Source organism: Aulonocara sp. 'chitande type north' Nkhata Bay, linkage group LG3, assembly GCF_057382095.1.
Source record: "Aulonocara sp. 'chitande type north' Nkhata Bay isolate Kocher_YH1m ecotype deep benthic linkage group LG3, A_spYH_male_GT1.1, whole genome shotgun sequence".
Lineage (NCBI taxonomy): Eukaryota > Metazoa > Chordata > Actinopteri > Cichliformes > Cichlidae > Aulonocara > Aulonocara sp. 'chitande type north' Nkhata Bay.
Window position 1 is genome coordinate 2,965,181 of NC_141346.1, and position 27,451 is coordinate 2,992,631.

Consider the following 27,451-nt stretch of genomic DNA (forward strand, 5'->3'; position numbering starts at 1 on the left):
ACATATCTGTGGTTTCTCCACACTGACCCGATTGTCGCATCAGTCACATGTCAGAGTAAAGGCCCCGTCTCTCAGTCCTGTGGCTCCATCTAGCTGTTTATAATATTCATAATCATTTCAGTTTGTGGTCAGTACAAAGTGAATGTTTCTCTTATAAACAGCCCACACTCCCAGGTTTCCTGTGTGTTTTAACTCCATCTCCCTGGATCTTTGACTCTTCTGTGAGCCCTGACTTTAAAGTTGAAAAGATCTTCACAGACTTGAATGTCCTAAATCTGTAAAAATTTCCAGCTCACAGGGACAGCAGCCTAAAAGTTCAGCTCACCGATGCTGCTGAGCTCTGAATGTGACTGACACTCTTTAATAAACCATCCCTCTGCAGATGTTCATACAGCTGTTTTACTGCTACTCTGGAGCGTTTCAGTGGGAACTCACCTGGAGGGTCTTCACACAGGAGGACAAAGCTACGAGCACAAACAGCAGGATAGAAAAATCCCAGACTGTCCAACTAATCAGAGGGCTCCTTACATCACACAGTGTGGTTTATTTACATAATCAGAGCTAATCTGATAGCTAATCCAGGAGCTAATCCAATTGTTAACCCAAAGGTAATCTCGTTGCTAATATAATGTGTATGTGCTAATCAGTGAGCAAACAGGAAAGACAAAAGTAGTGAGGAATGAATGAGGAATTTAAATGTCAGACACAAAGGTTTTTTAAAAATATTCATTTATTTCTTTGTTCTTAACTGTGTTTAAAAAATTCATGAAAATCATTTTTTTGATTTCCATCCATCTGTCTTCTTCCACTTATCCAGGGCCAGGTCACGGGGCCAGCTGAGAGATTAAATCTGTATCTGTATAATCTGCATTATACTTGATGACAAGATGGCGCCGGTGTGTGTGGCTGCTCATCTGTCGTTGTCAAGCTTGTTCATGTTTATATTATTTCTAATTTGTGTGATCAACAAAAAAAAGTCTCTGCTGGGGCATCATCACCAGACACTACTGGACCTCCAACCTGAAAATATTGTGTCCTTTGGAGCTGGTGGGCAGCAACCCTGCCCCCAGTTGTATCTCGGGTTACCTGTACCGGGTTTCCACGCTACCTTCCCGGCAAAGGCGTCACAGTCGCCGGGGTAAACAAAGCGGTGGGCTGGTGAAGCTAAAGGTTTATCTAAGGAATTACTAAGGAATTGTGTTAATTGGATTACTTCCAGGATTTTTTGTGTCTCGGCGTTTCCTGGATCCTATTGATGCCTTCTTGGTGCCTGTGGTCGGCGTTGATGATGCTCCTCGGCCTCACTGCCCATGCCCTCCCAGGCTAAACCTCCGCCGTCAACATGATCGAAACCTGAGGTCGCTGCGTTGGTTTTCTCGACTTGCTGAAACTGGTGCTCCGGCTCCAGCTCCTGCCAGGATTGGCCTGGTGAACGCCAGATCACTTTTAATCAAACCTTTTATTCTTTGGGACTTCTTCAGTTCCCGTGATCTGGATTTTCTGTGTGCGACTGAGACGTGACTGAGTGTTGGTGAGTCCAAGACTCTATCTGAACTTTTACCTGTGGATTGTTGCTCTTTTAACTCGCCATGGACGTCAGGCAGAGGTGGAGGCACAGCGACTGTTTACAGTCCGTCATACAGTCCATGCCTGGCCCTACACATGAGCACAGACAAACACTGGATCTTGTTCTGTCATACGGTCTGCCTGTCACTAACTTGGAGATTTGTGACTGTGGACTCTCAGATCCTATGGCTGTGTTATTCAACGTTGGTTTTAAACATAATGCAGTTAAATCTCGCGCTTCTGCTCGGCGCTGTCGGGTTATTAACCCCTCCACTGTTGTGCAGTTTTCTGCTGATTTTAATCAGCTCGGTGGCTGTTCTGACTTGGTCTCCTCTGACACAGAAGAGCTTAATTCCTGGTTTTATTCTTGCTGTCAAACCGTCTTGGACTCTGTGGCTCCTTTAAAAAGCAGGCAGCCCAAGGCCAAACCTGAGCCTTGTGTGAATGAGAGCACTCGTGCTGTTAAGAGGAAATGTCATCGAGCAGAACGGAGATGGAGAAAGGATAAACTGCATGTCAAATTCTCAAAGATTGCTGGCATCGCTACCAGAACACTGTTAAAGAGGATAAAAGGGAATATTTTGCAAATATTATTTCTTCCAACTGTCCTAACCCACGTGTGTTATTTAGGACCATTGACACTGTTCTTAATACTCCATTGAATGTCTGTTTGGAAGTTTCTCCTGAGATTTGCAATGATTTTCTGAACTTTGTTATTGAAAAGGTTGTCACCACCAGGGCTCTCATCACAGCTCCTGACTCTGACCCTCTGTCTCTGTCCCTTGCACTGCTGTTTTTACTTAGTTTGATCTTGTGACGCTCTCCACGTTAGAGGATGTGGTTCGCCATATTAAGCCCATAGGCTCCCCTCGGGATCCTGTCCCTCCACAATTCTTTAAAGAATGTTTTTCTAGCATACGACAGTATGTCCTTGACATTATTAACAGCAGTCTGTCTTCTGGTGTGGTTCTTGCTAATTTTAAACATGCAGCCACTGCTTAAGAAACCTGGCCTTGATCACAGTTTTAGCGAACTATAGGCCTATTTCCAAGCTGCCTTTAGTCAATGGCGTGTCCAGCGGGGTGGCCTGGGGGGGCACAGGCCACCCCCCCAACCAGACTGGCCACCCCAGGTGCCACGCCAAAAGCAAAACAATAAAATTCAATCAAATATCAAATGTCCGATTATGTTTTCACGGTGAAGCTCAGATATCCGAGTGTAAGTGAATGCAGCATCGGCTTCTGCGCTATGCGCATCAGGTTAGCAAAGGTAGGAGAGCCAAGCACGAAAGAACTGCAGGAAACTATTCTTCGGTGAAAGAAAATGAGGACAGAATAAATGTCCCGGTAAGTAATATTAAGTTTGTTGAGTTTAGTAAACTTCGGTAAAATTAGAATACCAAGGAAAAAATAACACTTAAAGAATTATTGCAGCTGTGGAATATTTCAGACAGTATGCTACTGAGGGGAGCTAACATAAGAGTTATGAGTTATAAGATATAATCTAAGTCGTAACATTGCTGTATGGAGCTGCAGATTTGGTTGCAGGTTAACATAGCTGGACTGGCCATCGGGCATACCGGGCATATGCCCGGTGACTTATTTTTTATTTTTTTTTGTAATGGCATGAACAATGAGAGGTGGTGGATTGGCCAGATGCAGGTCGATGTGTAGAAATAACTCCGTTGTTTGGTGGTGGCTATGACGGGGCTTCCACAGAGGCCAGCAGGTGGATGAGGGAAGGGGAGGCAGGAGGAGAGACCCGAGGCAGCCGCCAGTCCGAGTGTCAGGTGAACTGAACTTCAGGTAAGAAGTTATGACCTGCAGTCTATCTGGGTCAGATATGAACCAAGTTTAGGTGGAGTTTATTTTCATGTTGCTGACTTTTTACCGTCAGTTGCAATAACTCGTACTGCGTGAGCTAGCATGACGGAGTTTTTATACAGCTGGGTGGGTGCTATGATGTTACTGATAGTGAACTTTATTTTATTCATAAGGTTAGTAGAGTTGCCAACGGCTCCTTAAAAAAATGGAATGGTCCCTCATTCAGAGAAAATATTACACGTTTCGTATTGAGCTGAGAAGAGACGCAGTTTGTCCCGGACTTCAGCTAGAATGGAAAAAGACACAAAGCTGGATTTATTCTGTCTTTATGCTGCACAGCTGCCTCTTCTTCTCTCATCCTCTCCCCTCCCTCTCCTGTTGCTACTTCAATCATGAAACTGATCAATGATCAGCTGATCGGCTTTTCTCTCTTGTTTGTTTATCGCCCACTTTGTGCCAGAAAGAGGAAACCAGCAGATGTCGCACTAAACAACAGCAGCACGTTTAAGCTTGATCAGCTGTTGTTAGAATGTATTTAATATTAATTTCTAGTATCAGCTGATGTTTGCTGGAGCCACAGCTGTAAAGCTGCTGGTCATGATGTTGGTTTGTATATGTGGTGAGAGGGAAACATGAAGATGAAACCAGGAGATGTCCTTACTGAACCATCAGAGCTGAACAGGTGATGGAGAAACAGGTTTACCTTTTAGGTGACATGAATGAGTTGAAGTTATGAACTGTTTCTGAGAGACAAATAACACCAGGATCCTTTTCTAAGCAGCTGACAGCTGGTAACTGTGCAGGGGCGGGTCTAGCAAAGTGTTGCCAGGGGGCCAGGTAGGGCATTAACAGGGAGAGGGGGGCACAAAGAAATACTTTCTTATTCTCATTTAAAATATCTCGCTTTTAAAAAATAATTATCTAAATCTTACAACCAAAGTTTTTATCTGACGTAAAATGTATAGAAATCATACATATACCAACAAGACTGTACATCACTGTCACAACAGGGTTTGTTTTCATTCTTTATGGCTTTACTACCTGGTGGGCCGGTCTGTAGTCAAAATGCCCGATTTTCTGTCCCAGTCCAGCCCTGCAGGTTAATACTGGCAGTGTCACCATGCCAGCTGACTGGATTTCATCATCAGCCAGTGTTGTTCTTTATCAATATTACTAAAGTTTACCATAAGGCAGCATAGAAAGTATTTACTTGCTTTCAGGTTTTATTCAAATGTTAGTCTTTTCAGTTGTTTCCCCACTTTTTTCCTGTTTCAAAATCAAACACCAGTTTGTGAGAAGATTATCTTCTTTTTTTAACAGGCAGATAAAGTTTTACATTGGAATTGGCTAATTTGTCAATTGTTTGTTACAAATGTTCGTATTTTAATATTCAAAAATGTTTTTGCCCAAAACATATGTGCACTATATGTCAGTAAAAATACTATGCAAATATTGCTGTCCTTGAATGCTGAGTAAACACTGACTGATTGTATCTCTTGTACTTTATCAACGCAGTATCTAAAAACTTTGCACCGTAGAGGTTAAAATCTCATTCTAATAAGAGTTAAAAGTGCATTCGGTTATTAGGTTTACAGGATTATTGAATTATGGTTAACGGTTGGTAGAATTTTTTTTTAAACATTATCTGCCAATTACATCTGCCACCCTTCTCCAAATCTGTGCCCCTACCTGGCCCCCCCAACAAAAATTTTCTAGACACGCCACTGCTCTGAACACACAGTGAACCTGCTGTTCTTGGAGGCTAAATGTGTGGGGCTGTGCTGACAGGAGGCTGTGGGCAGTGTGCATGGTGGGGATGTCTGCAGTTCTCTTGAAGCGGGAGTTCCTCTGCTAATGAGATGTCCATGTTATCTGTATTTGTCCCATTACCTTTGTAGTTGGTGATGTGTTTCAGGCCCTCCCATACCCTTCTGGAGTCGTATTCAGAGAGGAGATCTGATAACTTGTTTGAATAGTCCAGTTTTGCTGCTCTTGCTCTGCTGTACATGTCCTGGTCCCCAGATTTGTATGTACAGGGTGGGCCGTTTCTATGGATACACCGTAATAACATGGGAATGGTTGGTGATGTTAAAGTCCTGTTTGTGGCACATTAGTATATGTGAGGGGGCAAACTCCTCAAGATGGGTGGTGACCATGGTGGCCATTTAGAAGTCGGCCATCTTGGATACAACTTTTGTTTTTTCAATAGGAAGAGGGCCATGTGACACATCAAACTTATTGGTAATGTCACAAGAAAACAATGGTGTGCTTGGTTTCAACGTAACTTTATTCTTTCATGAGTTATTTATAAGTTTCTGACCACTTATAAAATGTGTTCAATGTGCAGCCCATTGTGTTGGATTGTCAATGCAACCCTCTTCTCCCACTCTTCACACACTGATAGCAACACCGCAGGAGAAATGCCAGCACAGGCATCCAGCATCCGTAGTTTCAGGTGCTGCACATCTCGTATCTTCACACCATAGACAATTGCCTTCAGATGACCCCAAAGATAAAAGTCTAAGGGGGTCAGATCGGGAGACCTTGGGGGCCATTCAACTGGCCCACGACGACCAATCCACTTTCCAGGAAACTGTTCATCTAGGAATGCTGGACCTGGCACCCATAATGTGGTGGTGCACCATCTTGCTGGAAAAACTCAGGGAACGTGCCAGCTTCAGTGCATAAAGAGGGAAACACATCATCATCTAGCAATTTCAAATATCCAGTGGCCTTGAGGTTTCCATTGATGAAGAATGGACCCACTATCGTTGTTCCCATATACCACACCAAACCATCACTTTTGTTGGTCCAACAGTCTTGGAGGGATCCATCCAATGTGGGTTAGTGTCAGACCAATAGCGGTGGTTTTGTTTGTTAACTTCACCATTCACATCAAAGTTTGCCTCATCACTGAACAAAATCTTCTGCGTGAACTGAGGGTCCTGTTCCAATTTTTGTTTTGTTCATTCTGCAAATTCTGTGCACCGATCTGGGTCATCCTCGCTGAGATGCTGCAGTAGCTGGAGTTTGTAAGGGCGCCATTTGTGAGTAGCTAATATCCGCCGAAGGGATGTTGGACTAATGCCACTCTCCAGTGACATGCGGCGAGTGCTACGCTGTGGGCTCTTGCTGAATGAAGCTAGGACAGCCACTGATGTTTCTTCATTACTGACAGTTTTCTTGCGTCCACATTTTGGCAAATCCAACACTGAACCAGTTTCACCAAACTTAGCAAGCAGTTTGCTGACTGTAGCATGGGAGATGGGTGGTCTCGTAGGGTGCCTTGCATTGAAATCTGCTGCAATGACCCGGTTACTGCGTTCACCAGATATCAACATAATTTCGAGCTGCTCTTCACATGTTAACCTCTTCGACATGTCAATGGCTGTGAACAAAGAGAAACCACCGCTATTGGTCTGACACTAACCCACATTGGATGGATCCCTCCAAGACTGTTGGACCAACAAAAGTGATGGTTTGGTGTGGTATATGGGAACAACGATAGTGGGTCCATTCTTCATCAATGGAAACCTCAAGGCCACTGGATATTTGAAATTGCTAGATGATGATGTGTTTCCCTCTTTATGCACTGAAGCTGGCAGGTTCCCTGAGTTTTTCCAGCAAGATGGTGCACCACCACATTATGGGTGCCAGGTCCGAGCATTCCTAGATGAATAGTTTCCTGGAAAGTGGATTGGTCGTCGTGGGCCAGTTGAATGGCCCCCAAGGTCTCCCGATCTGACCCCCTTAGACTTTTATCTTTGGGGTCATCTGAAGGCAATTGCCTATGGTGTGAAGATACGAGATGTGCAGCACCTGAAACTACGGATGCTGGATGCCTGTGCTGGCATTTCTCCTGCGGTGTTGCTATCAGTGTGTGAAGAGTGGGAGAAGAGGGTTGCATTGACAATCCAACACAATGGGCTGCACATTGAACACATTTTATAAGTGGTCAGAAACTTATAAATAACTCATGAAAGAATAAAGTTACGTTGAAACCAAGCACACCATTGTTTTTCTTGTGACATTACCAATAAGTCTGATGTGTCACATGGCCCTCTTCCTATTGAAAAAACAAAAGTTGTATCCAAGATGGCCGACTTCTAAATGGCCACCATGGTCACCACCCATCTTGAGGAGTTTGCCCCCTCACATATACGAATGTGCCACAAACAGGACTTTAATATCACCAACCGTTCCCATGTTATTACACTGTATCCATATAAATGGCCCACCCTGTAGAGTTGTGTGCCTTTAACATGCCTGAAGCTTACTTGTCATCCAGGGTTTACGGTTTGTCGCACACGCTTTTCCGTGGTGACAGTGTCCATGCAGTGTTTGATGTAACCCAGCACTGCGGTTGTGTGAGTCTCTAGGTCATCCTGTTCAGATACACTCTGTGCGCAAAACAGTCCTGCAGCTGAGCTTCCTCAGAAAAGGTGTTAATGGTTCTGATGGTGGGCTTTGTCCTTTTCCTGAGTGGTGTGTATGCTGGGACAGTGATGAACTTTAGCTTGGTACATGATAACTACAGGCTGCGGCGCAGTAAAGTAAGCCCCGCCCTCACCAACCACACAGTGTGGCCACATGGAGCTCAGCCAGTGAAACACTTCATGTGTTAAACTTGTTAAAGGGGAAGTGATGAAGCTGAAGGCGTCTCTCTGCTCAGACTGATGTTCAGTCGTCATCCAGACACCATGAAGACTCCGTGTGTCTCTCTGCTCCTCGGTGAGTCAAACTCAGAGCTGCTGCTCATTTATTCATCAGCATTAAACTGAAGGGAACCTCTGCTACACACAGCCGGGAATGTGGGGGACTGTGATGCAGGACAGAGACACAGACACTAAATCCACACTGTGAAATCTCATCAGCTCCCAGAACTAAAAAACACTAATAAAACTTGTTGCCTCAAAAAAACAGAGTAAAGCTTAAGACGACTATATTAGGACAACTTATTCATTAAGTGTAGAGTTCTAAGAATAACTTGATGATTCTGACTGTGTAACACTGATTGTTCACCCACTGACAAACATGAAGTTCTGCTACATCAAAAAACAACTTGTAGTAACTTATATTAATATAACACTGTATGCAAATGTGATCCAAAGAGAATAATTAATAACACTTCTTGTAATGGTGTTTAAATCAGCACAACTTTTATTTTGAAATGTAAAACAATATATCAGCCAACATCCTGGACGCTGTTCTGCTGAACAACAACAGTTATGCTGTCATCACTGTTATAATGTTACAATGAAACAACGTCTCAGATTTGATTATTCTTATTATTAGTTTATTATTATTAGTTTAGGCTTTCCACAACTTTATTCTGGTGATCTGCAGAATAATTTGGCCACAAAACAAATGTCACTGTTCAAAAAGTTGCAGACTTCACTATATACAGTGCAGACAGTGTGGACCCTCTAAACTAAGTCTGTGTCATTGTTATAATCTTACAATGAAACGTCTCAGATTTAATTATTCTTATTATTAGTTTATTATTATTAGTTTAGGCTTTCCACAACTTTATTTGTAGTTACATTACTTCTATAATCAAAATAAAATGTATTTACTGTTCAGTCTGCAGATCAAACAACACATTTGTTTCACATTCAAACACAGGAGCTGGTATGTTGTAATGTTTTAAGGAGGCTTGTTTCCAGTCCAGGCATCACTGCCTGAATGACTGTCATGGATCCAGGTGATCCAAATGTAAGTGCAGAAGAAAGTCTTAACTTCCCTTCAGTACAGTGGCAGTGGATGTGGGCTGGAGATGCAATGACCTTCGACCTGCAGGTCACTGACCAACCATCTGTGGTGGAGGACTCATCTCTGCTGGTGTCCTGCAAGCAAACAATCAGATTCTTTAGAACAACAACTTATTTGCTTTCTTAAAACATGTTTTCCAGCATTTGCTATGGAACAGACCTCAGTTTAGACTCAATCTCAGGCTCCCTCCCCACCAGAGAGGTGACATTCACTGATAGCTCTGACCACCAGCTGACACACAATAATGTCATGAAAGCATATATTTAAAAGGGCTCTGCAAACATGGCCAATAACTTATTCTGGTGATCTGGAGAATAATTTGGCCACAAAACAAATTTCACTGTTCAAAAAGTTGCAGACTTCACTATATACAGTGCAGACAGTGTGGACCCTCTAAACTAAGTCTGTGGGATATGATCTTTGAATGAATGCAGACCAAACTGTTGTTGTTTGTATTTACATACACAGCATGTCTTGTAGGATTAACTGGAGTCATCAGCAACAGCACAGAGCAGTCACATCTCAGGTCTAATAATAGAAGACAGGAAACTAAAGCATAAAGGAAGCAGCAAGTAAAGCAGTTTGATGTAAAGTATGATTAAAGTTCAGCCTGATTAATATAAATGTGACAGCTACTAACATATTGTGGGAAGTAAACTGTAACCAAAATACTTCCCACTCAGCTGATGTCTTTCTGTCCAACAGCTGCTCTTCTAGACTTGTAAGAGTTTGATGTGATGTGAAAAGCTGCCACAAAGAATTAAAATAAATACAGAGGTTAAGAAGATGCAGTTCATATGTTGTAAAAGTGGGTTGAAAACAAGCCCCGCCCCTAACAGCTGGGCTCTTATCTGGTATCTGCTCACGTTTCTATTTCAAACAATCAACAGAAAACTTGACTGAGAGATTTTATATGTTTTTAAAGCTGTGGGTTAATTTTTAAGTAACATGAGCCCAGAGGCAGCAGCAACGCTAGGCTAACACTAGCTAGCTAGCAAGTTCATAAACCTGGTGCTAAACTGAGAGAAGGCACAAAACCAGTTTGAATAAGAGTAAAGATTTACTCACTGAGTCAGTGTATCAGGTAAAGATCCACAGCAATGCCAACAATGATCTCTTGAGCTGAAGCTTCTCCAGCTTTGCTCAACATATTCCAGAAAAAAATGGCGACACCATGAACACGCGGACTGATCTGTGAGAGGAGGAGGACGGTGGTGACGTGGCATTTTCAAACCATATAGTCAAAACTTCCAGCTTACTGAGTTTTTCTAATTTAAGACAACTCAAATAAACTGATCAGCTCTTTGAATAAAAAGTACTGGTAACTTACGTAACCTGAGATCTAATAACAAGCTGATGAAAATTGAGTTCAGTCTACTTCAGTGGCGGCTGGCCCATAGGGGGCGCTCGGGCTCCGCCCCCCCAAATGTGGAGGAGTAAAAATATATATTTTTAAAAAATTCATCAATGATAGTTTTACTATGTGTGTGCCCATATACAGCCAGGCGTATTTTAACATTTTCACCAGCTGACTCATTAAAGTTCAACCAACAAACGGTGTTTTTCTTCTTCTGGGGCGCTCGTCAAAGCGCCCTTGATATGCAGCGAAATAGCCTATCATTAAATGGTTGCCAGGGGAAAATAATAAATATTTGACCTATCAGCGTCGCTGAATTAAATGGTTTGGGGGCGCTTAAAATTGCGCCCCTGCAGAAAACGCGCGAAGATTTGCTGTTCTAGAATTTTACCTCAGTCAGTAGCCTAAGTGAGCTATAAGGTCAGAGAGAGACGATGGCAGCGGTATTGTTAACGGTTGAGGCACAGCCTCCCCCAAATTCGGTTAGATCGCTTCTAACCTACCCTTTTGCCAGAAGGACAATGGCAGAAAAACTGCAAGTTAAAGAGTTGGGACCTGACAAGCCCGAAATTCAACTAACCCAGGCAACGAAGGAGAAGTCAAAAGCATACAACAGGACTTTTTGTCGGAGTTGGTTCCAGCGCAAGTCGTGGCTGACAGGCTGTGGAACAGCTAATGCACTTTTTTGTTTCCCGTGCATACTGTTCAAAAGTGACAAGTGTGATTTGACGTGGACACAATCTGGACAAACCGACTTGTTCATTTTAAATTTAAATTAAAATTGTGTTGTTTGATGTACTCATTAAATGGGTCATTTTAGTCGATATCATAAAAATTGCCCCCCCTGAGATTTTTTTCAGGAGCCGCCACTGGTCTACTTAATGTTTACCATCGTTTAATAACAGTTTACAAAAACCATGCCATCAGGTCATGAATTTAAATAAAAACTTTGGACTTTTATACACATTAATAATTCGCCAGTACACCAGAGTGACTACACGCTAATAATTATGGTTAAACAAGCAGGAAAAGCATTTTAAAATACTGATTTCAGTGGTCTAGGACACTGTGTACATGAAACGGTGTATAAAACACAACACTTGGTGATTAAACCATAAAATAGTTTCATTAAAAAGGAATAGAATAGAATAATCCTTTAATTGTCCCACAGGGGAAATTAGGGTTTAACAGCGGCAAGAAAGACACATATACAAACAAACAGTACACAAGACACAGGACAGAAACATACACAATTTTTACATATTTACATGAAGGACAATGGTTACCAAAAACTGAGTACCATACCATTATTAAATAAAATTAAATTAAATACAGATAAGAGACAAACCTTGGTTATAGTGTGAATGGGTTGATTAACTTATTGCAGTTACAGCGCAGATGTAAACATCTATGTTTGTTGGGAGCAGTTCTGATTGTGCAGTCTGACAGCTGCAGGGAGGAAGGACCTGCAGAAACGCTCCTTCATGCATCGAGGATGCAGCAGTCTGTCACTGCAGCAGCTCTGCAGCAACATCTACATGCATGGGCTGGGAGACTCTGTCCGTCAGAGATGTTATTTTGGCCAGAGTCCTTCTGTCTCCCACCACCTGCACTGGGTCCAGGGTGCATCCCAGAACAGAGCTGGCCTTCCTGATGAGTTTACCCAACCTCTTCCTCTCAGCTGTCGATAAACTGCTGCTCCAACATACCACACTGTAAAAAATGACAGATGCCACCACAGAGTCATAGAAGGTCTTTAAAAGCGCTCCCTGGACTCCAAATGACCTCAGCCGCCTCAGCAGGTAGAGTCTGCTCTGACCCTTCCTGTAAAGAGCATCAGTGTTGTGGCTCCAGTCCAGTTTATTATTCAGGTGAACACCCAGGTGCCTATAGGAGTCCACTATCTCAATGTCCACTCCCTGGATGTTCACCGGTGTCAGTGTGGTGGGTCTGCGTCTCCGGAAGTCCACCACCAACTCCTTGGTTTTCCCGGCGTTGATCAGCAGGTGGTTCTGCTGACACCAGTCCACAGAGTCCACTGTCTGTACTCTGAGTCGTCCTCACCTGTGATGAGGCGACAATGGCAGAGTCGTCAGAGAACTTCTGTAGGTGGCAGCGTGGGGAGTTGATGGAGAGGTCTCAGTGTAGAGGGTGAAGAGGAACGGTGCCAGCACAGTTCCCTGTGGGGCCCCCGTACTGCAGACCAGCGTGTCAGAGACAGCCCTGTGTCCTCACATACTGTGGGCGTCCTGTGAGGTAGACCAGTATCCACTGGGACATGTGGTGGTCCACTCCCGATAGCTCCAGCTTGTCTCTCAGAAGTCGTGTTGAAAGCACTGGAGAAATCAAAGAACATGATCCTCACAGTGCTTCCAGGCTTCTCCAGGTGAGTCAGAGCTCGGTGCAGGAGGTAGATGATGGCGTCCTTTGACCAAATTCAGTGTGGTAGCCTGACTATGCCACTGTTATGTATGTGATTGGTCTTTAGAACCAATGTCACCGTTTCACAGACAAGACTACAGGCCTTCCTGGAGGTGATTTCCTTTACGGGAAAATAGGAATATTCAGGTAAATACGTGAAAAAGTGCACACTCCTCAGGAAATAGCATCTCTGTATTACTGCTGCCTCATTTCACTCACCTTTAAAACCATGTGTCTTGGGAGTGATGGGGGTAGGTACAGGTCTGTGCGTGGGTGGATTTTCAGTGCTGACTCTTCCATCCACCTTAAAGAGCTCAGCACAGGCCACAGAGAGCACCCTGTTCTCAATATGATGCTAATCCTACTAACTACATGTGACTTCCTGCTGACTTCCACTCGACTGGAAACCAGTGAGAAAACAACCAAATATTTCCAAAGAAAAAACTTGAATGCTGATCATAAACCCTGGAGAACTGCTGCTCAAGAGCACTTCAACCTCCCTCTGTGATACTTTGACCTTGGCCTCCAGTCTCCTTCTCCATGGAGGCCACTGCTGCTAGTAGCATCTCACTGATCTCTCCTGCCGTGGTGTAGATGAGCTGGTTGCAGTAGGTGTGGTCCTGCATTCACATCATCTAGTAGATCTTCTGAGGGTACTTCATGTAGTCTTGGTAACTGTGTGTGTGTGTGTGTGTGTGTGTGTGTGTGTGTGTGTGTGTAATGATCATGTAAACCAGGTGTATTAAACTATAGTTTAAAGAGGTCGTGTCAGAGACGATGTCTTGAAGTCCAGAGGATCAAACATAAATACACAGATGTAGATGTAGATGCAACATAGCAGTAAACACACATGTAAGACTGTTCATATGCATGATGCTCCATTTCAACATAACACAATGTGATGCATGTTCAAAGGGAGATAAATAAAAAGAGAAAGAACTTGAACTTCCTCTTTTCTGTTTCACACACTGACTGTGTCTCAGTTATACTGGTAACACATCTCAACCACAGTTTCCACTCTCCTGTGCTTTTGCATGTTTCTGCTCGGTGAGTAAACTGAGCTCTAGCTTGTGCTGCCAGGATTTTAACCCTGGCTGACTCTGAGCCTCACACACATGTGGAGGAGCTCACTGATGAGCTGGGAACCACATTTAGCTGTGATTATGTTGAGTGTGGAGAAAAGTGCTTTAGTGTGTGGAGCCAAACATGGTGACGATGCTCAGAGTCAAAGCTGAGAAACTCTGCCTGCTTGTGACCTCTGACCTTTACTGACCTCTGTCCTCCTGTTGCAGGTGTGTGTGTGCTGCTGCTGTCTGCACCGACTGTTTCTGAAGGTGAGTTGATGGAAGTGAAACAGTGAGACTCCAACAAGAACACAAATACACTTAGTGTGTGTGTGTGTGTGTGTGTGTGTGTGTGTGTGTGTGTGTGTGTGTGTGTGTGTGTGTGTGTGTCCTCCAGTGTCTCTGTCTGTCAGTCCAAACCTTCAGCAGGTCTTCAGAGGATCTTCTTCAGTGTCTCTGAGTTGTGTTGATGATGGACAGACAGCTGATGGATGGACAGTGAAGAGGACCAGAGGAGGACCCACTGAGGACTGTGGAGCAGCTGTTTTGGGCTTTGGGAGGCTTCTTGGTTCCTACTGTGTTGTGGATCTTTCTGCTCCCAGTGAAACCTTCTGGTGTGAGGACTCCTCTGGACAGCAGAGTGACAACGTCTCCCTCAGTGTCCAATCAAACACTACAGGTGAGATGTTCCAGCTGTGTCTCTGTCTCTGTGTGACTCTGCTCTCATTAACTCTGTTTGTCTCTGATGGTCAGATAAAGATGTCATCCTGGAGATCCCTGCACTTCCTGTGAGGACAGGAAGTGATGTCATTCTGCGCTGCAGACAGAGGACTGGTGCCACAGTCGCAGCTTATTTCTTCACCAAAGGAAGTCGCCATGGTCTTGAACGAGAGCACATCATCACTAACATCATGCAGGCTGATGAAGGTCTCTACTGTTCTACTGAACAGGGTGCAAAGTCTCCTCAGAGCTCTCTGAGGGTCAGAGGTCAGAACACTGACATCACTTCCTGTTTAAAAAATGATGTAACAATGTGACCTGATAATAAACTGACTGAACCATCTTCATCATCTCTCCTCCAGATCCTCCCAAAATCATCCATCCTCCCCCTCCTCACTGTCCTCCCCCTCCTCACTGTCCTTCTCCAAGAACCTCCTCAAACTTTGCTCCTCCTCTTACTTATCCTCCTCTCCCAGCATCCACCTGTCCTCCTCCTCCTCCCTCTCTCCTGGTCCCAGTTGTAGCAGGTGTGGTCTCCGTGGTTCTCCTGGTTCTGGTTCTGGGTGGAGTCCTGTTCCTCTGCAGTAAACTAAAAGGTGATAAACCTGCACAGAAGTAAAAGTCCTGTTCCTTTATCGCTTAAAGCTGACGAGAGCAGCCGCGCTCCCGTCAACTCTTTTAAAACCTGCTGCAGGACGAGTTGGAACAACAATGTTTGTGCGTCTGAAAACAGAGGAGTTGTGTTTACACATCACACATTCAGCTGGTCCCAGGTTTCCTTCCACTCATGTGTCTGCAGGAACAACAAGTTCACAGCACTTCCTACTGTCTGACAAACACCATCACGCTGTCAGCACGAACCATCACATGAGTTCGATGTGCACCATTACTCCTCCTGTGCTGATGGTGCTCTGTGTGATGCAGGAGGTCGGGGAGCAGAGCTGTGGAGCTGTGGAGGTGACGGCTGTCTGAGACGGAGCGTCTGCCTCTGCTGTGAGTCTCCTTCATGTTCCTCCACATGTATTATCTGTGTTTCCACCACTGGAGGGCGCTGTGGGTTATTGATGTGTGGGAACAGCCAATCACTGCAGTCTGAATGCTTCTCTTTGGTCATGTGACCATTTGATCTCTGATCAGTGCGTTCTTCAGTTTCAGGCCTGTTTCTGCTGACTGCTGCAGGTGAGCTGATGTTCCTACACCTGTCTGTCCTCATCATGACCTCTGACCTTTGGTGACCTTTAGTGACCTCTGTCCTGTTGCAGGTGTGTGTGTGCTGCTGCTGTCTGCACTGACTGTTTCTACAGGTGAGTTGAAGGTAACAGGAACTCTGAGGTGATGTAGGTGCTCTGTGGTGGCTGCTCCATCATCATGTCTAACAATCCTCGGTCAGCCTCTTCTTCTTCTTCTCTCCTTTATCTGACTTAATGTTGACAGCTGATAAATAAAGCTTCAGCTCCTCTGTTCAGGTTTTCATGCTAACAGTAAGAGCTGCTGTTTTTAATGTTTCACTGCTGTTTGAACAACTTTTAAACGTTGTGACTTTTTGACACCACGTCATTCTGAACTTCTGAGAGACCTTTTTAGAGAAAACGATGTGTGTTATGGCACAAAGCTGGACTGCTCCTTTGTTCAGGGTCTGACTGGGGTGTTGGTTCTGATTCTGAACACATTAAAAGGCTCCATCAGCTTCTGGAGTCACAGCCGCTCTTCTTTTTCTTGAGCCTGGACTTTTTGCAGCAGTTTGTGGGATCTTCAAGAGTCACAGGCTGCAAATTTGTCCATGATGATGAGTCATGTGTTTCTAGCAGCAGGGTCTGAAACTGCAGTATGAGGTTCTGAGACCAGCTACAAACATGAGAAACAAGCACAGAGGACTGCAGACGACAGGAAGTTATAAAACTAAATCAGACTCAGGGTTAGCTAACACGTCTAAGGAGGCTGGAAGGAAACTTCTTGTCTGCAGGAGGACACTTCCACCTCCTGAGGGTGGAAGAAAAAAGGAGACTTCTGAAAGTTTGGTGAAGACGGTTCAGCTCAGATCCTCCAACATGACTGAGCATCACTCAACATCCTCAGAGCACAGACGACTTAAAATCAGACAAAACAGGCTACCCTGACCTCCTCTGTGTCCTCCTCCTGACTCCTCCTATGTATCCTTCTCCTGAGTCCTCCTATGTATTTTCCTCCTGACTCCTCCTCTGTATCTTCCTCCTGACTCCTCCTATATATCCTCCTCCTGACTCCTCCTCTCTATCCTCCTTTGTGTCCTCCTCTTTCAGCTCCTCCTCCCTGTGAGTCTGTGCTGAGACTCGTCTGCCATCTATTGGTCTTCTGTCCGTACTGCATCTCCACTGGTCTGCTGCTGTCCATGTGCTGCAGCAGGAAGACACCGAACAAACCGGCCGTCTCCATGGAGATGAGCCAGTGTGATGGAGGAGGTCAGGGACTGGCTGAAGATGGTGATGATGTCACTGCTGATGTCACCACTGAGCATGCCTTCTGAGCTGCAGACTGACAGCATCTGCAGTATTTCTGTATCTTGGTTCCTCTTTTGCTGTGTTGGAGAAAAGTTCTAGTGTTTGCTGTCAGTATGGATTAGTTAGGTTTGAGTTTATCGCTTCATCCCTGTTTCCTGTGTAAGTCTGTCCTCTGTGCATGTCTCTTAAGTCATGTGTCCTCTGTCTGTATTGTGCCTCCTGTACATTCTCCCAGTCCATCATGTGCGTCTCCTCCCGTTGTCTTCCAAGTTCTTCCGTTCTTCCCTCCCGTCTCCTGTGTCATATTGTGTGAATTAGTGTTTCCTGTTTTACTTTGACAGTGCCACGTCCTGTGTTCAGTGTGTGTAGCTTTGCTTCCTGTGTGTCGTCAGGTCCACCCTCCCTAATGACCCTTGTGTGCTTATGTTGTGTCTGTTTTCCTCTGTCAGGTTGCCTGTTTCCTGTGTCTCTCACGTCATGGTCTAGTTCATCCTGGTCTCATGTTCCAGTTTTTCTTGTTTTTTGCTTTATTTTCCCCAGTTTAGTCAGTGAGTCCAGTCCTGGTTTCACATTTTATGTATGTCAACATTTCCAGCCTCAATAAATGACTCTCCTTCCGTTCAACCTCACTCTCGCCTCAGTTGTCTACATTTGGCTCCTCCTCTTCTCTCCACATGATGTGTTGTTGCCGATTGTGACGCCGTGGAGCTCTGATGTGTAAGTCAGTAAGTTTACCTCAGCATACGAGGTGAAAAACTAACTTCATCGTCTTTAAATTTGTTACTGAGGTCTGGACGATGAACACAGCCCTGTAAACCCTCCCACTGATACTACACTGATACATATTACCCAAATGGTCACTGCTAAATAAACACACTGTGTGTTGAACCAAAATCATACATGTTTCCACGTAAAAATGTCCTGATGCACGCTCAGTGATCCAGGTAAGGAGATCCCTAAAGGTTGACCGTAGATCTGACCTGTGTGACCTCTGAGGCTCCATCACTGAGTGTATTCAGCAGATACAGATACAAACACTTCCTCTGTTCATGTCAGTGTGCAGTGCTGTTTACACAGCATCCACCTGACTGCTGAGACTGGGAGGAGTCACAGATCCTGGGTGGGCCGGGTCAGGAAAACTACCAGATTAAACCTGTGGATCCAGCTGCTGTGGATCCAGCTGCTGTGGACCCAGCTGCTGTGGACCCAGCTGCTGTGGATCCAGCTGCTGTGGAGCTCTCAGTGGAATATCCTGAGCAGTAACTTCAGATTTAATTGAGGTTAACTGCGTTTGTGCTTGCTGCTTCTTCGTACGAGGGTCAGAGTTCACAGGTCAGATGCATCACTCAGATCCAGGTTTGTCCAGAGACAACGACGGCTGCAGGACCTGAGCCAGAGAGCAGCAGGACTGACTCCACCCAACTGTGCTGGACGCTGAAATATGTAAATAACTACTGAGCATATTTAACTCACACTAGAAGAGAGAAAACGTCGACTGTTAAAACTGAGAAAATGAACCACGTTAATAAAATGAGCTCCTTTTTAATTGGCTGACATAGAAAGAGCATGTTAGAGAGGCAGGCAGACAGACATGTTCCTCACTGTGAACATCTCATCATCTACAGAACATGATCTCATCAGGAGACTCAGGGTTCAGTTAACCTTTGACCTTCAGCAGAGCTGCTTTGACCTTTGACCTCCAGATGAGACCACAATGGAGGAACAGCGTTGTCTCCTCAACAGAGGATCGGTTTGATCAGACAGTGCTGGGACTGAGGAGTCTTTCTAATTCGTCGGTTTATGTGGAAATGAACGTCTTCAGGAAAGATAAGCTCAGCTCTGGTTAAAAACAAGCTGTCGTGTTCATTGTGCTCATTCATGAACACCACCAAGTCATTGGTTCAGGTATGTGGATGACACCTGGGTGAAAATCAAATCTCAGGATGCTCCACATTTCACATTAACTCGGTGGACCGACACATCAGATTCAAATGTCAAAGCTGTAAAGGCTCCTAAAGAAAGCTCCAGCCGATCCAGGAGAGAAGGACAACCTCTGCCTAAGCAAAAACCTGGAGTGATCCCGTACGTGTCAGGAGTATCGGAGCAGTTGAGACACACCTTTTCTAAACACCGCATCTCTGTGGCTTTTACACCCCAAAACACGCTGCGCCAAAAACTGGTCCACCCCAAGGATCGGGTCCCCCGACACAAACAGAGTAACATAGTGTACGCTGCTAAGTGCAGGAGGATTGCCAGGATCTATACATCGGGGAAATCGAACCACCTCTGGCTAAGAGCCACCTCGTCAGGCAAGGACTCTGCAGTCTGTTCACACCTACAGGTGGGCTTTGATCAGAGGGTTTTGGTCAGTGGTCATGAGAAATGCATATTAATGATGAACTGACCTCCCAGCCCATTGTTCCTTCAGTGGTTTCAGTCATTATGCAAATGTACTGTTTATAAGATTGAAACCTGCAGTCAGCTGAGACTGAAGACGTCACCTGATGATGACGAAACGTTTTTCCCACAAAACGCTACGTCCAGATGAACAGAATCAACTTTTGGAGATTTACTTTCCTGGATGATTGAGATGCATCAAGACATCTCGACCAATTTTTTAAAAAATGGCAACACACGCATTTGTTTGTGTAGGGCGAGGGGAACGTTTCGGGAGTGAGGGCAGCGAGACAGAGTGAGCAAGAGAGAGACAGAGAGATTTGTGATGTTTAGTGTGGAGTGTATAGTTAGTGTGTTGTGTTGTCTTGTGTAATTAGTGTGTAGTGTATTCGTTGTTGTATGTTGTGTGTCAGTGAGGGCACTAATGAACGTCACAAATGCAGATTACAGTGAACGCCGTCTCCAGCTGGGAAACGGGAGGAGTGATACAGCTCCTGCTGTCAGACCTGCAGGAGGTGTCCTGCTCTCCTCTGTCTTATAGTGGACAGGAATCAATTTTAATGGTACAAATCATTTGTGTGCCTTCTTATTTAATGCAGAACACCTGTATTGTTCTGTAAATAGTTTGAAATGGTTATTAAAAAAAACACATTTGCTGCAATTTCAGGTAAATATCTGCATGTAACGTTGTTCTTTGCACAACTTGTGCATAGGTTTTTAAAATTTCATTTACAATCTATGTTTGCATTTCAAGCTATAAAACTGATTCGTTTTTACAGTGACAAAAATAACTTTTCTCTACTCTGATTTTATGTTTTTGTCTGAATTTAGATCAGTATGTTAAAATGGAAAAAATAACAGTAAATTCAAACATGTGAGGTTGTGCTGAGAATAATGAGACCAAACAAGGCGAGATAAACAGTTTTAAAGGTGAGACGTGGAGGTAAAATCAAAAGTAGTCAAAAACAGCCAGTTATACCCTAAAAATGGTTAAAATTTAAATTCTAAATGTTGTGATGGATAATTATAACCAATATCTACTAAAGTATTTTTTAATGACCTCATTTTAAATTGCAGACTGAAAAGCTGTGTGTTGATTGAGACCAGTCTCTATCTAACTGCAGGAGTGGAGCTGTGTTCCACTGGCCTAGAAATATTTAGTTGTAAACTGAAAACTCTAAGGTACTGGAGTCACACTTTCTTCAACTTCCACCTTTGCTAAACCCCGCTGTATAGCTTTCAGGTGTGTTCTATCAGCATCAACGTGCTGATGGGCAACTGGATGTTTGTTTGCTGTTTCATCCACCACATCTATGTACAAGCAGTTTTGTTTTATATTCCAAAGCTAAGTGAAACCCAACTTAAATAGTTTATTCTTCTACTTAAGAGAGTGTGAAGTGTGAATATACAGGCCATTTACCATTTACTCAGTGACTAAAGATGCACAGCAGACTGAGAACTTCATTCTGTACTTAAGTAAAAATACTACTGTTAAAAATACTCCAAGTACTAATTCAACTTCTTTACTCAAGTAAAAGTAAAAAGTAGTGGCTGTGAAATGAGAGTAAAAAGAGCTGATTGAAGAACATTTCTAACACGTGTTTATACAAAGCTAACTGAACCATGTGCTGCATCAACGTGATAATAAAATAATATTATTCACTTTGTTTCTAATAAATATTCCCAGCTTGAATCAGACAAGTTGAACATGAGCAGAGAAAAAGAAGCAAATCCAAATATTCCTGTGTTCAGTTTTCTCCATTTACAGGCCGACTGTGCCTCTAAACAGGAACATGAGCAGGAAGAGGCTGAAGTGGATTCAGCAGGTGGAGGATGCCTAACATCAGCTGGAAAGATTTACTGTGACGTTTGTTTGCTGTTTTCGCCTCGTGCACGAGAACATCACCAAATAAACTCCAGACAGTTTTTAATATTTCACTGTTCAAGAGCAAAAAGACTGACGGACTGTGTTTAAGGCCACCTCACAAATGTCACACATGAAATATTCAGTGTTTATTTGCTGGTTTGTTGGCAGCAGCTCCTTAAAGTCTGTCACACATCTGTTTGACCGTCTCCAGTTAATCTGAGACACCAGTTAATCTGCAACAGCAGCATCAGGCGGTTCAGCTGATCTCTGGTGTGTAGCTGCTGTGCTGTGGTCCCATTCCTCAGTGAAAGCAACAGCAGAACAAAAACTCTCTCGATCCACATGTTTGAAAAGAAAGCTTTTAAACAGATGAACACACTCAGTAAAGGACAAAGAAATAAGTAAGAAAAAATTAGAGTAAAGAGTAAAAGCAGGAGCAACTGAAACAGGCTGCATGCTAGCTGACGCATGCTAGCTGACGCATGAGCACTAGAACTGTTCAACTTCATTGTTATGATTTTAGCACCGAGTTACATGAAATCCTGCATCAAAAAGAACAACACAGCGATCACAGACATGTTTCTGCCAACAAACCAACATTAACCCAGAAAAGCCTCTAAAACAACCTGCTGTGGTTTGGAGTAGAGATTCCTGAATTTACCAGGTGCACCTGAAGGCAGCACAATTTAAACCGTAAATAATGATGTAGGTGCGCAAATCCTTTTCAAGCGTCACAGCATCAAATGAGCCGGCTTACGTTTGTTGCACTTCTACACCAAGTTTTACGCTCGCGTTTCTTCAATGTTTCTTCATTGGTGATTTTTGTTCCACAAACCAAAAGAACAAAGAATCAACCTTTAATATATTTTCATGTGTGTTTCAAGCACTATGACATATCACACACACACATGCTGAGTGTGTCACTGATAAAGCTGTGACACAGCAGCTCACTCAGTCCAGTCCAGGTAACAGACTCACCTGTTAGCAGCAGCTCTGCCCTCACAGAGCTCAGCTGCTTATTTCAGTCAGCAGGAAACATTAATATTATGGACTACAGCCGTCTGTCAGGGCCGTTCAAGGACACAACGTCACACACAGGTTTAAACTGTTAGACTCATGAATACCCACAACGTTCGATGCACATTTCTCTTTAACAGGAGCAAACGGCCTGATCAGATAATATAAGAACTCATAAAAGCTCATTTATGTAAATCTCTGCTTGGACCAGTGAAACAGTCTCACACTGATTAAACACCATCACTACTTCAGTAATGACAGAGGGGCGTAGGCGTGCTCGTGGGACAGCTTCCTCCAGCTGTGGAAACCAGATGTGGAAGCTGACTCCCTGATGTTGCAGTCCAACACCAGTGTGAGCAGAGAGGACTCAGCTGCTGGGCGGAGCTTATCTTCCTGTCCTGTTCAAATCCAGCATGAAACTCTTCTTATGTTCCCTCTTCAGTCTGATCCTGTCTAACAAACATCACTGTTCACCTCCTCCTCCCTCTGTGACTCCTTCATGTCCACTTTACTCCTCAGTAAGTCTCCACAGCTCCAAACCAGCTCTGCATTCAGAGTTAGTCCATGTTTATCTAAGTTAGTTCATCACGGGTCCTTCCTGCTCTGATTGGAGCTCTGAGGTCAGAGGGGTGTTTCATGATGTTTGTCTGATCTTCTCTGATGCTTCCTGATAGTCAGCAGCTTTGAACTTTAACTCAAATGAAGCATTTTCACTACATCAGCAGAAACAGCAGAAACAAGATAATCATCTTTATAAACCTCTAATGTTAGACAAACAGCTGCAGAACATCTGGCTGAGGTTAGTTAGCTGTTAGCTGTTAGCAGAGGAAGGCCAAAGCAAAGCTGCATCCTCATCTTCCTCAGGGCTGAATAAACAACAGATACTATATACACACAGGCTGCTCTTCATCACCAGCTCCTCCTCCTCAGACTGTTTCTTCAGCAGTCGGAGGTTCCTGTGCCCCTGAGGACACAGAGGACAGTCAGACACTCACATGGGTCGGTGGGTTTGATGCTGGAGTCTGTCCCAGCTGTGCCAGCTGATCAACATCCTACAAACAGACTGATCGGTTCTCTGATCTGTGATCGATCAGCTGGAACTAGGATGAGGATCAGAGCCAAGAATAAAACCAGGTTCATACATTCATACCTGCACGGGCAGGTGAGTTCCTGTGATCATGTGACTATATGAGTTTATATCTGTGTGACTCCAAGTGTTTAAACTCTGACTGTGATCAGTTTAGTTCACTATAAACGAACATGCACAGCAGCTCCTGGGAGACACACAAGTTGTACATGAAACACAAACAGATGTGTTTCATATGGAAACGCTGTCTGAGATTAACAGCTGAGAGTGAAACAGATGCACAGTATGAGTTACTACCTGCTGCCACCGACAGCTCCCACACAGATCCGTTACTCTGCTGAAGGAGGCGCCTGCAGTCTCCTCCCTGTTGGACAGGAAACACTGACAGGCGGCGTTTCCCAACAATAAACGATGATGTCATTAATACGTCTACATTAACAAATGAGAGACCACGACAGAGGGAGAAATAACAACTCTTCCCAGCTTTCTGGTTTTTGAATCTGCCCTGGTTTGAATGTAATGCTCGTTTTTTTAAACGTTGCAAATAAAAGCTCGTATGAATCTTGGTTCTTTAAACACATGGCACTTTATAAAAATTAGGGGTTGTTTATGAACTGCTTCATTAAATGTATTCTACAAAGTGTTCAGAAAATGGAGATGACTGAATTCACACGTGTTCATAATGTAATAATGTGTTTCTCATTTCTCCAGTAACATTAGTATGTGTAAGTATTAGAGATGGCACAATACCACTTTTTTATGTCCGATACCGATATCATAAATTTGGATATCTGCCGATACCGATATGAATCCGATATAGTGTTTTTAATCAATAAAACTGTTTTTAAAATATCTTGCTGCAGTTTGTATAAGTTCATACTCAAAAAACAAACAAACACTAAAGCTATCCTGTTATACCTGTTTGCAAAAACTGTTTCATAGTTCAGCAACACTGATCAATCTAATAAACTTAAACCTGCTCCATCCTCCCTATTCTGGTATTTTCAAGAGTACTTAGCAGAAATATTAAGCAACCTAACTAATAGGGCTGCAAACTCCCAGCAAAAAAATAGGGAATCACCCCCACCCACCACCTCGTGATTCTTAATCGACATAATCAACTTTAATTTAATGCAAGTGTGAAAGAAAATGCACAGAAATCAATTATTTTTTTAAGAATAATTAAATAGATTCAACATCTTTCTTCAACAGAACTGCAGACTGCACAGATGGTACCTTCCCAAAGGAAAAAGTACTATAGCTTACTAGGGTATATTAGACTCAACAGTTACTATATACAGTAATTGACTTCTATTCATTTTACATCAGATTAAAACTTTGAGTGTAAGATTCAGATAATTATTTATTAAAAGCTAGACATTTTAAATGAGAATAAGAAAGAAAAGTATGTCTTTGTGCCCCCTTTTCCCTGTTAATGCCCTATCGGCCCCCCTGGCTAAACTTTGCTAGATCCGCCCCTGCACAGTTACCAGCCGTCAGCTGTAGAAAAAGATCCTGGTGTAGAAAGAAATATTAAATACATTCTAACAACAGCTGATCAAGCTTAAACGTGCTGCTGTTGTTCAGCTGCTGGTTTCCTCTTTCTGGTGCAAAGTGGGCCAAAAACAAACCAGAGAGACGATCAGCTGATCATTGATCAGTTTCATGATTGAAGTATCAGCAGGAGAGGGAGAGAGAGGCAGTCGCTCCATATATTGGTTGTTAAGCTTGACGAGGGAATGCTTTACAAACACTCAGAGATGAACTTGCACACTTGCTTTACTTCTCTCTGGGATCACGTCCTCGGAGATGAAATGCTGGTTTGGTAGCGAGGCTCCAAATGCTCAACCAGACTGCCGAGACGTCTCGCACGCCACAGCCGCTCTATCATGTGAGCACACTGCTTCGAGGTGCTAAGGTTATGAGCTGAATTTCGCTGTGTTTTATGCAAGTTTTGTGAGGTGCTTTTGTGATATTTAATGGATCGGATTACATTTTTTATTTTTCTCCGATATCCGATCCAGTAATTTAGGTCAGTATCGGACCGATACCGATACGTAATATCGGATCGGTCCATCTCTAGTAAGTATGTGACTAATGGGACCACCCAGCTAATAAAGGTGGCAGTACAGTCGGGGGCGGGGCTTATTATTAAAATATATTATAAACTGGTTGTCACGAGGACCGAACGGACTCAAGTTACAGGCTGTAGTATCAGGTAAATGTTAAGAGGTAGGAACGTTTGTGCTGGGTTGTTGTGAGGGAGGGGATGAAAAAATACTAAAGGACGCTCAGCGGAGTAATGGCGTCTCGCGTGTCTGTGAGTTATCCCTCCAGTCAGATAACATTCATAACCTCAAATAACGTAACACAGACCAGCTTGTTAGAATAAAGTCAACAGTTTATTCACAGACACCAGGTGAAAGCCTACTCTGATGACATGGTCCAAAAAATAAATAAATTGTGGCCACAAAATACTACTTCGTGGGCACGAAATAGGTATAACGTGCATGTTAATGATATTACATTCACAATACTTTCATTTTAATTTTCACTTAATGTCGTTCACAATATATTTAAAAGATGTCCCTAATATTTGAAATGTAAAAGATATAAAATGATTCCACAGAAAGTACAATACCTTACAGTGTATACAAGTATGAGTAGGTCATTGAATCAGTGTCTGTTGTTAGTCTCAAGTAAGTTGCCTGCAATGGTATTTAAGGTCCAGCAGGTGTCAGTATGGAGCAACACTGTGTCGACACAGTGTCGATACAGTTTGGGGAATGTGCTGAAACGCTTCACGAGGCCTCATCTACCCATCACTACGTGCCACGATGAAGAGAGTATAACCTGCTAGCAGAAAACCAGCAGCCTGGCACAGTTAGCTGAAGATCTGACAGAAGGCTTCTTCTTCTTCATATTGTTTTATTGGCAAACACCAACATGGTGCATTACCACCACCAACTGGTGTGGATTGTCTGACAGACGGTTGTTGTCAGTGCTGGTCTTAAATGCTGGTGACTTGATTGCAGTCAAGTGTGAAGGCTGATTGGAGTCTCCACCCGAAGGTGGAGCCCAGCAGAGTGGAAAAACCCCAGACTCACCCAGACAATGACAAAGTTGTTTTAGTCTGTTTTCTTCTATGTCTCCTGGTTTATTAGTCCTTCCTGTCTTCTGTGTAAGTCTGTCTTGTCCTCTGTTTGGTTACGCCCATGCTTTAATCTCCTCAGCCGGTCATGTGCTTCATGTCTGTGTTCCACATCCTATTGTCAAGCTTGTGTTATTACGTCAACGTCTTTCCATGTTTCCTGTTTTATTTTGTTTTATTATATTTTGAAGAGTCTGGTTTTTCCAAGTTCAGTGTGCTGAGTTTTACTTTTCCCAGTGGCATCATGGGTTGTATCCCAATTCAGAGTCTGCAGCCTTAAAGGCCGCATTTTAAGGCCGATTACGTCACCGCAACGCGAAAAAGGCTGTCCCAATTCAAAGGCTGCTCGAAATGCGGCCCTCAAATGCGTCCTTCATTTCCCTGAATTTTAAGGATGTGGTGGTGTAGACTTCATGGCCCAACATATCCCAGAATGCATAGCGCGGCGGTGGGTGTGGATAATTTTGCCGAAGAAAAAAAAACAAACGGCGGATGAGGGCAGCCAAAGAGTAAACTTGGAAAAGTAAGTACTGAATATTATGTCACTTATTTATGTGCGAATGTTTAATAACGAAGAACATTAAAACATTACTGTCGGCCACATGTGATGTGACATTAGTGATGTTTGTACTTTCAGCGGTTACTTGGTTTTAATAATAGTCGACCTTAATCTTACAGAGAATGTGATGATTTCATGGATAATTAAAGTCAGTCATATATCCACAAACACAA

At 43.6% G+C, this 27,451-nt stretch overlaps 1 protein-coding gene across 1 annotated transcript; it reads left to right on the forward strand.

Annotated features, from left to right (window-relative positions):
• The first annotated feature begins 7,778 nt into the window (after positions 1-7,778).
• On the forward strand, positions 7,779-17,900 carry LOC147333502 (uncharacterized). Its single transcript, XM_086287276.1, has 9 exons — positions 7,779-8,120; positions 14,232-14,273; positions 14,401-14,682; positions 14,757-14,990; positions 15,086-15,319; positions 15,648-15,716; positions 15,873-15,902; positions 15,986-16,027; positions 17,003-17,900. The coding sequence occupies exons 1-9, from the start codon at positions 8,066-8,068 to the stop codon at positions 17,224-17,226; spliced, it is 1,212 nt and encodes a 403-aa protein (XP_086143402.1). The 5' UTR covers positions 7,779-8,065; the 3' UTR covers positions 17,227-17,900.
• Positions 17,901-27,451: the final 9,551 nt, after the last annotated feature.